At 41.4% G+C, this 12,245-nt stretch overlaps 1 protein-coding gene across 1 annotated transcript in view; it reads left to right on the forward strand.

Annotated features, from left to right (window-relative positions):
* The window catches only part of kcnh3 (potassium voltage-gated channel, subfamily H (eag-related), member 3), a 939,094-nt gene that overhangs the window by 795,876 nt on the left and 130,973 nt on the right, over nt 1-12,245 (forward strand). Inside the window, exon 10 of the mRNA XM_070875952.1 lies at nt 8,286-8,500. Coding sequence (XP_070732053.1) covers nt 8,286-8,500 — 215 coding nt within the window. The remainder of the gene's footprint in view (nt 1-8,285; nt 8,501-12,245) is intronic.

Here is a 12,245-nt window from a genome sequence, read left to right on the forward strand (position 1 = left end):
CTAATTTACTTTCTTATCTGTTTCAGAGCATTGGCATTTTGATGTTGTCTCCTAGAATGAGACCAGAGCCTGTAAATTACTGTGAGTGCTGATAGTGTAGCAATATTTAACACATTCACATCAGATTTCTCTCTCTGCTATTTTAATGGAATTGTTAACCTATTTTAATAAACAAATCCAGTCAATGGGTTCAAAAAATGTTGCAAACTGCAGGAGTCAACCCAGAGTGCTCCTGAAACCCCATGGTTGAGTTAGTTCAACTTAAATTCATGAAAAAGGATCCATTATTGTTTACTATCCAAGATTGTGAATTTTCATTTCAAAATGATTTCCCTATTGTTTTGGTGAAATACAGAGGTCCTCTAATCCTGATTCTGTGTTACCACGTGTGGCACACTCTCACCTATGAAGTAGAATGTGGTGGTTTCAAGCCCACTCCAAGATTTGAATACACAGACCAAGCTGTTGAGGGAGTGCCACACTAACAAGGTTGCCATTCTTTTAATGAGATGTTAAACCAAGAGCCTGCCCTGTTGTAGTATTACAGGTATTCATTGATAGCTCTCTCACCGCTGAGTCAGAAGTTTGTGGGTTCAAATCCCACTCCAGAGACTTGAGCACAAAATCTAGCCTGACACTGCAGTGCTGAGGGAGTGCTGCACTGTTGGAGGTGCCGTCTTTCGGATGAGGCGTTAAACCGAGGCCCCCGTCTGCCCTCTCAGGTGGACGTAAAAGATGCCATGGCACTATGCCACTCTTTGGGTGTCCTGGCCAATATTTATCCTTCATCCAACAGCTAAAAACACATTATCTTGTCATCATCTCACGTCTGTTTTTGGGACCTTGCTGGTCCCAAATTAGCTGCTGTTTTTTGCTACATTACAACAGTGACTTCACAAAAAAAAGTACTTAATTGGTTGTAACGTGCTTTAGGACATTCTGAGGACATGAAAGGCACTATAGAAATGCAAGTTATTCTTTCTTTTTTAAAGGTCCTTTGGAAGTTCTCCTGGTTTCCTGGCCAACATTCCTCGCTGAACTAATAATCAGTGAATTGGCAATTAATCTCATTGCTGTTTATGGGATTTTCCCAGATAACATCATTCATTGCTCTTCAAGATGATTCACTGTGTGAAGCACAGCGAGCTGCGATAAGACAAGATATCACGATGAGTCTTTTTTCTTTCAAATGTAAAGGTAGATTGTAGGACATGCAAATATATTGAAGTTATTAAATAGCGACTAAAAGACATGTAATTACAAGCAAGTAAACTATTTTGAGTCCATTACAATGTAGTAATAGAGTGGGCCATTATTTCATTCATAATTCTGTTCTTAGAATTTCAAAATACTGTTCATTTATTGCATCTAAACACGAATCCACTGAATTGCTATCACAATAGCCTCTCATAGATTCAATGAACAGAATTTTAGCTCTACTTCTGCCATTAGTGAGACAACAGTATATATTGCAGAGTTATAGACAAACAATTGCAGTTGGAAGAAAGTGCATGTGAGGTTGTAATTTAATCCGGGGCTTCAGTCATTACATAAAGTCACTTGAACTTCGCTCGTCTTATTTCACCATTTCATCGTTCATAGTTTTCGTTTCTTTTTAGCTCATTCTTATCATTGTCACTTGAACTCCCAGCAATCCAGGATTCAGAAGAAAACGACATTAAAACCTTATGTAGGTCTTTTAAATATGGTACACAGACCTGAATGGTGCAGCGTAATTGGCACCTGATGAAATGCTGAATGTACACAGAGATATAAAGAGATGTTGAACACTAAAAGGGTGTGTCAATATTACAGGGGCAGCACATGGCAGTGAATGTACTGTCAGTCTCGGTCTCAGTCACAACAGCAAACTCACATCAATGTCCAACTTGATACATTTTCATATTTAAAATGTAACCGATAAAATGGGTTACAGTCATACACTTCTTCCAAAATAGCACAATTTATACTTCCCTATGATGATGATGGTTTAAAGTGTCTTCTGGTCTGTGGACTCTGTACTTTTTTGCGAATCTCCACAGAGTTGGGTATGTTGATACAACGACAGCTCTCGGCTCATCCCGTCTCTCTAGCTGTACATCTCCCTGCTCTCTAGATTCACAAAATCACAAGATAAATACAGATGTGGAAAGCCATTCAGCCCCTCATCCAGATAGACCCAACAACATGGCATCCAACTGTTTCTGAAATTATTCCATAGTTTTTGCATCCATTACTCTACCCAAAAGTCCACTCCATGTATTGATCACTCCTTCTTTGAAGAACTTCCTGACTAATTCTTACTAGTTTGAACCTGTACCCTCTTGTCCTTCTGTTATGGTTTAAGGAAGAAAGAACTTGATAAAGCACCTTTCACGACCTCGGGATATCCCAAGGTGTTTTACAGCTAATTAAGTAATTTTTAAGTGTAGTCACTATTGTAGTGTAATGTTTAGTTTGGGGTAGTGTTCAGGATCTACCTTTTCCATACCATTTACTATCTTTTAAACCTTAATCAGGTCTGTCAGCTGCTACTTTTCAAGGCTGAAAAGTCTGTTTTCCCTCATAACTCAGTCCTCCAACAGATGAGATCAGGCTCATGGCTGCTCCCTTAACCCTATTCCAACTAAACTGTTGACCATCCAACTTCCCTTCCTGGCCCCCATGTTAGCTGATATTGTAAACACTTCTCTCTCCTCGGGTACTGTCCCACTTGTTAATTGTATTCAGGTGGTGGGCATTAATTGGGAGCTCTCTTGTGTCTTCGGTCCCTGCCACAAACTCCATCCCTGTCCCTGGCCACTATCTGAGGCTGAACCAGATTATTCACAACCTTGGTGTTATATTTGACCCCGAGATGAGCTTCCAATGTCATATACACACCATAACTAAGACCGCCTATTTCCACGTCTGTAACATCGTTCGACTCCGCCCCTCCCTCAGCTCAACTGCTGCTGAAACCCTCATCCGTGCTTTTGTTACCTCTGGACTTGACTATTCCAACATACTCCTGGCCGGCCTCCCATGTTCTACCCTCCATAAACTTGAAGTCATCCAAAACTTTGCTGCCCGTGTTCTAACTCACACCAAGTCCCGTTCACCCATCACCCCTGTGCTCGCTGACCTACTTTGGCTTCCGGTTAAGCAATGCCTCGATGTTAAAATTCTAATTCTTGTTTTCAAATCCCTCCATGGCCCTATCTATGTAATCTCCTCCAGCCCCACAACCCTCCAAGATATCTGCGCTCCTCTAATTCTGGCCATTTGAGCATCCCCGATTTTAATCGCTACACCATTGGTGGCCATGCCTTCAGCTGCCTAGGCCCTAAGCTCTGGAATTCCCTCCCGAAATCGCTTCACCTCTCTACCTCTCGTTTCTCTTTAAAGACACTCCTTAAAGCCAAATCACTTTGACCAAACTTTTGGTCATTTGCCATAAATATCTCCTTATGTGGCTCGGTGTCAAATTTTGTTTGATAACACTCTATGAAGCACCTTGGGAAGTTTTATTATGTTAGGTGCTACATAAATAAAAGTTGTTGTTGTCTTAACTTCCTCCAATATTCATTGAGAATCTCTCAGCCATGTTAACTTTGTATCTCTGTAGGTTTCACTAAAGGAAAAGTATGCTCGATGATGGTTGATAGTTCAGGAGTTCTCAAACCTATTGAAATGAGGCAGCAAAATGTTTTTAAAGAACTTTTTGGTCTGTGCATATTTCTTGCTGAAATTTGCTTTTAACAGTATACGACTAGAGAGTGTGTCCAATATATGGATATTAAACATTTGTTGCATTTCCAATCTGTTAATCTTGTGAAAAAGCTTAGTGAGCAAGTATATATATACACAATATTTCATTGGGCACGTGGAGCTCGTTAAATTACACCACAATGATTGATATTAATTGGCTGATGGATGAATGATCACAGAGGGAGAATTATTCTTTGTTTCAGTTATCTGTCTTGGATGGTTGTGCAGGCAAAAGATGCTGGATGTTTTAATTAAGGAATACCTTCAGAGGCAAGTCATTTCTCATCTGGCTTCCTTGCTGCGGTTGGGAGGGAAGAGTACACTGTTAATAGGATCAGTCTGTCGAGCTGATGGTTTCCACCGTACCTCAGTGGGAACATTTAGTGAAGAGAGTACATGCCGGTGCAACAAAAGTAGAACCCAGTATGTCTAGTCTTTAACCATGTCTCCAGTCACTCCCCCTACCTTTCTCAACTCATTTGGTAATGCTCTTCAAGTATAGCTGATGTTACTTAGTCTCACTAGAAATGTCAAAATAATAAATTAGACACCAAGGGGGGATAGTTTCCTTTGACCACTATGTATTAGTGATGCCATAAACATAATAGGAAGGTTTTCTATTTTCTTTATTACTATCAGAAATAATCAAAACCTTTTTATTAAAAATAAATACATTTTGAATTCACTAAAAAATAATGAGCAGAGGAAAGTTTTCCCGAAAGCCTGTTTTTTTTTTCAAAATAAAAGGTAATTTTACCACCTATTTTGTGACTTAATGTGTGAAGGTGTTAATTATTGAGGACACTTAGGTTTCCATTGTAAAAACCCTCAGGAGAAGCTCTCATCCCACTCTCCCTCTGGCTTTGGATTTGGCTAAATATGGCACCACATGCATTAATCACTCTTACCGGAAAGAGGGTAACATCTCCACTGGCTGGAGTTGAAAGAAAGTGTGTTAGTACTTGAGCAGATTCTAAACATGACTATTATTAGCACTTTTCTTCAGGCTCATTTTAATTTAAGCAGAAAAGGACCATTTTCAGGTAAAGGTGACTGAAGACTTGATAGAATAGAAAAACAGAGAAGTTATGTTAAATGTATGTAGAACCTTGGTTAGACCACACATAAAGAGCACAGTCTCTGGTCTCCAGATTACAAAAGGGATAGAGAGGAACTGGAGAAGGTGTAAAAAAGATTTACAAGGATGATACCGGAACTGAGAGGTTATAACTATCAGGAAAGACTCAACAGGCTGGAGTTCTTTTCTCGAGAGAATAGAAGGCTGAGAGATGATCTGATAGAGCTCTTTGAAATTATGAAGGGGTTTGTGGGATAGATGTAGAGAAGATATTTCCACTTGTGAGGAAGTCCAAAACTAGGGGCCATAAATATAAGATAGAAGATAGTCACTAAAAAATCCAATAGGGAATTCAAGAGAAACTTATTTACGCAAAGAATGCTTAGAATGTGAAACTCGCTGCCACATGGAGTAGCTACGGCAAATAACATAGGCCCTGAATTTGCGGTCAGTGGCTTCCCGCGGGCGGATGCCTCTGACCAGCAAAAAATCTACGCACTTACCTGCATAGATGCCCATGTATCCCAGGGCGCATATAGTTCACAAGCGCCCATGGGATCGTGTGGGCCGACCCAACCAATGAAAGAAGGGATCCCCATTCATACTTATGACGATTCCGTAGGTACGGAATCACCATAAGTATGAATGGGAATACCCCCAAAAATACATATACCCTTCAAATATATATTTTTAAACATCACATATTTAAAATTAATCAAAATGGCATTTAATTAAAGATTTAAAACAAAAATTAATTTTTGGGAAAAATAAATGTACGTTTAAAGGGGCTAAAAATAAACTTGCATTATTTCATAGGTTTTTAAATGTATAAATTATTGAAAAAGAATGATTTTTTTGTGCTTTTAAAGTCTTTCACCCTTTATCAGGTGCAAGAATTTCACAGGCATTCGTTGGGCAAATAGCCCAACTCTCTGCCCGCAAAGGCCCTTTTCCTGGGAATGGGTGCGATCTGTCAAGAAGATCGCAAGTTCCAGGTTTTAGCACATGCACTTCGCATGCCTAAACCTGGAACCTCGTGCGCACCTGTACACACCCGTAGGGGCCGCAAATTACGGCCCAGTGATGCATTTAAGGGGAACTAGATAAATAAATGAGGGAGAAAGGAATAGAAGGATAGGGTTAGAAGAAGTAGGGTGGGAGGCGCTCCTTGTGGAACATAAATACTGGCATAGGTCAGTTGGGCCAAATGGCCTATTTTTGTGCTACAAATTCTACATAAGACACTAAGAAGTAAACTACAGGAGAGCAGATGGTATATCAGCTGGCTGTAAGCCTTGTTTTTTGAACCAATGTCTTCACATTTGTTTTCCCTCCAATTGATCCCTCTGCACATGATAAGCGTGACCATTGTACCCAGGATTGAATGCCTGGATTTTCCTCGGTTTTGCTGCCCAAATTTGGGTGGTATTGGGGCAGACAAGTGCAGGAGGTCAACAGGGAGCCATAAGTACATAAGAAATAGGAGCAGGAGAACCTCGTGCCTGCTCCGCTATTCAATAAGATCATGGCTGATCTTCTACCTCAATGCCACTTTTGTGCACTATCCCCATATCCCTTGATTACCTTAATATCCAAAAATTTGTGAATAGCTGGGGCCCAAGCACCAATCCTTGCGGTACCCCACTAGTTACAGCCTACCAACCCAAAAATGACCCGTTTATTCCTACTCTCGGTTTTCTATCCGTTAACCAATCCTCAATCCATGCTAGTATATTACCCCCAATCCCATGAGCCCTAATTTTGTTTAATAACCTCCTGTGTGGCACCTTATCGAATGCCTTCTGAAAATCCAAATACATCATATCCACTGGTTCCCCCTTATCTATTCTGCTAGTTACTACCTCAAGAAACATGATTTCTCTTTCATAAATCCATTACCCCAGCTCCCCTCCCATCAGCATCACTTCCTGGACTTGCCACTGCAGACATTGAATACGTACAGTGGAGTATGGATGAACATATCCAAGGTCGGCGGTAATATCAGTGGCATCATATGTCAGATTTTGCCATTATTAGCACCATAGCAATACTGGATGCAGCTAACTCCAGCATGATAAGGCATCCTACATTGCTAAGGATAGCAAGATGGCTCTTTAAAATATAGCGCCCCTGATCCAAGGGTGGAATCAGTCATGGAGCGATCCATTTACTTCGTGCCCCATACTGCCCCCTTCCAACAGTGGGTGGAAAGGCCACTACTGAGGACAATCTGGGCTGCTATCCCAGGGTGCAGCCGTGAGTGCAAGCAAGCTGCACATGATTAGAAATGCCGAATGTTTCAGTAGCAATCCTCCAAGTTCAAATACACTTTTAATATGCAATGTAAACGTCAACCACTCAAGCATTTTAACATGTTAACTGTTTAGACAAATGAGTAAGTAATAGTTGTTTGCAGCGTTGAATAGTCAATGAATTGATTTTATTACATTTGCTGCAGCATATGCTCAGCTCCTCTCAATAATTAATCAGATTTCTAAAACAACCTGCTTGCCTTTACAATTCAGTGAGTTCACTGGGACCAAGGTGTTTCCAAACATTGAGCACTTTAACACTTTATCATCCCCCCTTAAATAATTTTTAAATTAGGGTTTAGTCTGAATATTCCACAGAAATTTTAGTTTAATGTGAATTGGAGTCAACCTTTAAGCTGCATCCTATAACTGCAACAGTGCATTGGGGTGAGGGAATTAAATATTTGTAACTGCACCAGCAGTGCGCCCTTCTGTATGTTGCCACCTTGGGGCCAAATGTTGACATGTTCTATTCAAAGCCACATGTAACCTAATAGTAACCAAAAGCTTGCAAATTTTTATTGAAATTCGGTGTTTAGTACTGAATCAAGGACAACTTCACAATACAGTGCGCTGTTCAGTAATGATTTGTATTTGCACAGGAACAGTAAAAGTGTCTTTGTACCCGTTTCACCGTTGCCATGTTTGATGGGTGTGATAGCATAGTGGTTATGTTACTGGACTAGTAATCCAGAGACCTAAACTAATGATCCAGAGACACGAGTTTCATGCCACCACAACAGCTGTGGAATTTAAATTCAGTTAATTAAATAAATCTGGAATAAAAAGCTAGTATCAGTAATGGTGACCATGAAACTATCGGATTGTCGTAAAAACCCATCTGGATCACTAATGTCCCCCCCTTTAGGGAAGGAAATCTGCCATCCTTACCCGGTGTGACCAGTATGTGACTCCAGACCCACAGCAATATGATTGACTCTTAACTGACTGCTGCAAAGAAGTATACACGGACTGCAGCAGTTCAAGAAGGCGGCTCACCACGACCTTCTCAAAGGCAATTAGGGATGGGCAATGAATACTGGCCTTGCCAACGACACCCACATCCTGTGAATGAATTAAAAAAAACAACTGTCCCAGAAAAATGTAGAAAACTACTGACTTGGGGTTTCTCTTCACCTATCCAGGAAAAGGAGACTTGATTGGCTCCGATTTTTTGGCAAAGGACCAGGTGATTAAGACCAATGCCAACGTGAAGGCTTTGACCTACTGTGACCTGCAGTACATTATCCTGAAGGGTCTGCGGGAAGTACTGGAGCTGTATCCGGAATACGCACAGAAATTCATCGAAGACATTCAACACGACTTGACTTACAACCTGCGAGAAGGGAGTGAAGCTGACGTAAGTTCATGCTTCAAATTGTCACTGATGAACTACAAAATGTGTTTCAAAGCTATGTCAGTCCACAATTTATAAAATATATTAAATACGAACTCCTGATCTCCCCCATGGCTTAGTGGGTAAATGCAACTTTTGTGGTACACTCACAGTTTGTGCTGAGTTAGTTGATTCCAACTTAGACAAGTTTTGGGGGGACACAATTGTCCTCAACACATTTGGGCTTGGGAGAAAGAAACAAAAGAGAGACTTGGACATGTACAGCATCTTTCATGACCTCAGGACATTCCAAAGCACTTTCGAAGTGTAGTCACTGTTGTAATGTAGGAAATATTAACAACAACAACAACTTGTATTTATATAGCGCCTTTAACATAGTAAAACGTCTCAAGGCGTTTCACAGGAGTGTTTTAAAACAAAACAAATAAATTTTACACTGAGCCAGATAAAAAGAAATTACGGCAGATGCTTGGTCAAAGAGGTAGGCTTTAAGGAGCGTCTTAAAGGAGGAAAGAGAGGTAGCGAGGCGGAGAGGTTTAGGGAGGGAGTTCCAAAGCTTAGGGCCCAGGCAGCTGAAGACATGCCCACCATTGGTTGAGCAGTTATAATCCAGGATGCTCAAGAGGGCAGAATTTGAGGAACTCAGACATCTCGGGGGGTTGTGAGGCTGAAGGAGTTAACAGAGATAGGGAGGGGCGAGGCCATGGAGAGATTTGTGAACAAGGATGAGAATTTTGAAATCGTGGCATTGCTTAACCGGGAGCCAATGTAGATCGGCGAGTACAGGGGTGATGGGTGAGCGGGACTTGGTGCCAGTTAGGACACAGGCTGCCGAGTTTTGAATGAACTCAAGTTTACGTAGGATAGTATGTGGGAGTCCAGCCAGGACCGGGTTGGAGTAGTCAAGTCTAGAGATAACAAAGGCATGGATAAGGGTTTCAGCAGCAGGAGAGCTGAGGCAGGGGCAAAGGCAGGCAATATTACAGAGATGGAAATAGGCGGTTTTAGTTATGCCGCAGATATGTGGCCGAAAGCTAATTTCAGGGTCAAATATGACACCTAGGTTGCGAATAGTCTGGTTCAGCCTCAGACAGATGCGGGAGAGGGATGGAGTCAGTGGCTAGAGAACGCAGTTTGTGGCGGGGAAAACAGCAGCCAGGGTTCATACTCCTCATCACTAACCAGTGAACCCTGCTGGAAGTGAACACGTGGATACTGCATGACGACTGGATCAGACTCAGCAGCGGTGCCCCCTACAGTCAAATAGTCTACTATCAATCCGTCTAGGCTCGCATGTGAATAATAGTTGCTTTTGAAAGCTATGGAGTGGACCTGATGCCCGTGGAATTACACCCCAATGTGGTTACACTCTGCAACTCCCATCCTAAACCATTTTGTCTCTCCACCTCTCTTTCCACTTTTAAAACCTGATCAAAACCCATCTCTTTGATCAAGCTTTCAAGCACCCCATCTAATCTTTCTTCCTAGATCAACATCCATTTCTTTACGCCCACCTGAGAAGCACCTTGGGCTGGTCCTTTATGTAAAAGGCACCATACAAATTCAAGTTGTTATAAAAGCAAAATATTGCAGATGCTGGAATCTGAAATAAAAACAGAAAATGTTGGAAATCTCAGCAGGTCAGGCTGCATCTGTGGAGAGAAACAGAGTTAATATTTCAGGTCTGTGACCCTTCGTCAGGACTGGAAAAGTTTGAGATGTAACAGATTTTTAAGGAAGTGCAGGGGCAGTGAAAGGGGGAGAGGAGGAAAGCACAAAAGGGAAGGTCTGGGGTAGGTTGGAAGGCAGAAGAGATTTAAGAAACAAAAGGGATGATGGGCCAAAATTAGATGTTAATGGCACAAGTTAAGAAACAAAAGATGAGTTTAGATGGGTTGTGAATGGTGGAATCATTTTCCAGTTGTCATGGGAAAGAGAAAAAAAGGAGGGCTTTGTAAAACAAACGGAGGAACGGGAAAAAAATATATGGCCAGAGGTTATGGTCTGAAATTGTTGAACTCAATGTTGAGTCCAGAAGACTGTAAAGTGTCTAAATGAAAGATGAGGTGCTGTTCCTCGAGCTTATGTTGAGCTTCATTGGAACAGTGTAGGAGGCCGAGGATGGAGAGGTCAGAGTGGGAGTGGTGCGGAGAATTAAAGTGATAGGCGACCGGAAGCTCAGGGTCACGTTTACGAACTAAGCGAAACAGTTCTGCAAAGCGGTCACCCAATCTGCGTTTAGTCTCCCCAATGTAGAGGAGACCACATCAGTTCAAGTTGTTATTGAGTCAGTGCCTTCAAGAGAGGAGAGAAGAAGATTGGAGGGATAAAAATTAAAAATAAAAATCATTTAGTGTGGACATCATACAATAGAAAGCATGCTGACTATAAAATGTGGCTAACCCCCATTCATCACTGACAGAGCAGCATAAAATGTATAATGAGTGATATCTTGTAATGGTGGTGAAGCCAGACAGGACATTTCTGAAGGATTTTCTTGTGCTTGGTCTGGAGACTGCAAGGGGGTTTGAAGTAGACCAGATTTAGAAACATATAATTGTGCTGTGCTAGGATGTTTACTGTTGGGGTTTAAAAGGTATTTCTGCTTCAAATGAGATCTGACAGAGCGTTTCTAATAATAACCAGCACAGCCTAAAATAACAGCAGCTTGTCCTGGAGCTTTTCAAGTCTCTCGGGGACATCGGCTGTAAAACCAGAGCTAAAAATAGCAGCATGCACTCTCCCTTCTCTCTAGTCTCATCAATAATACAGACAGGGCAGGCCTCTCTGCACATGCTGATACAATTGTTTCAAGACCGTGGAAGAGAGTAAAAAATTGATTTGCAGATTCCTGTAATTACCTCCCTGATGATATGTTGCAGCAGACAAATGAGAGGGATGGTTTCAATAATTCAACAAAATCCTTCCTTTCGTTTGCAAACTGTCTGAAAGAATCATGATTGCACATAAATTGAAGACTGTTCGCTTGCACAAAGGATCTGTGCGTGAGGTTATTTTTAGTTTGCTTCTGGCTAGCTTTTCCGAGTTCCAGAAGGGATTACTATTCTTGCTAAAAATAGAAGTTGGAAGACTGAATGGGTCCAAGGTTTGTGAATTATTGAAAGAGAGAGTTAAAAATATATGGCAGGTTGATAATGAAAAGCCTTCTTGTGTTCCTCTCATGACACAAGATTGACCTCCAGCAGAAATTACTGAAAGAAAGAAGTGATCACATGTGTTTCCCCAAAAATATAATGATTAGGAGCTGCCCATGCTTTTATTTTTGAGGTTAAAAAGTATAGTTGATAACCCCTTGACATGATTGTAATTTTTAATCACAATCACAAAAGTTGGCGAAAATCACATGTTGGACTGCACTGTTATAGAGTGTCAGCCGTGGCTTAGTTAGTAGCACCCTCGCCTCTGAGTCAAAAGTGTCATGTATGTAACCTTCATGTAACAACACTGCAATACTGTATACACCTAAGAAATGCACACATTGACCACAGGGGGTGAACTTGTGGGAGACACTCTTCATCCAGGTATATAAAGGGAGGTCCCACGCAGGGTCATCACTTCTTGGTCCTGTGAATAAAGGTGCAGGCCACAGAGTGACCTTGTCTATAGAATGTGCCTCGTGTGGATTTGTGGTATTGTGTAAGGACTTTACAGTGGCGACGAGAAACGGGAATCAACGACCCACGAGAATGGCCACTGGTAGCACAGAGGAACAGTACTGTGTTGGTGA

Source organism: Pristiophorus japonicus, chromosome 3, assembly GCF_044704955.1.
Source record: "Pristiophorus japonicus isolate sPriJap1 chromosome 3, sPriJap1.hap1, whole genome shotgun sequence".
Taxonomy (NCBI): Eukaryota; Metazoa; Chordata; class Chondrichthyes; family Pristiophoridae; genus Pristiophorus; species Pristiophorus japonicus.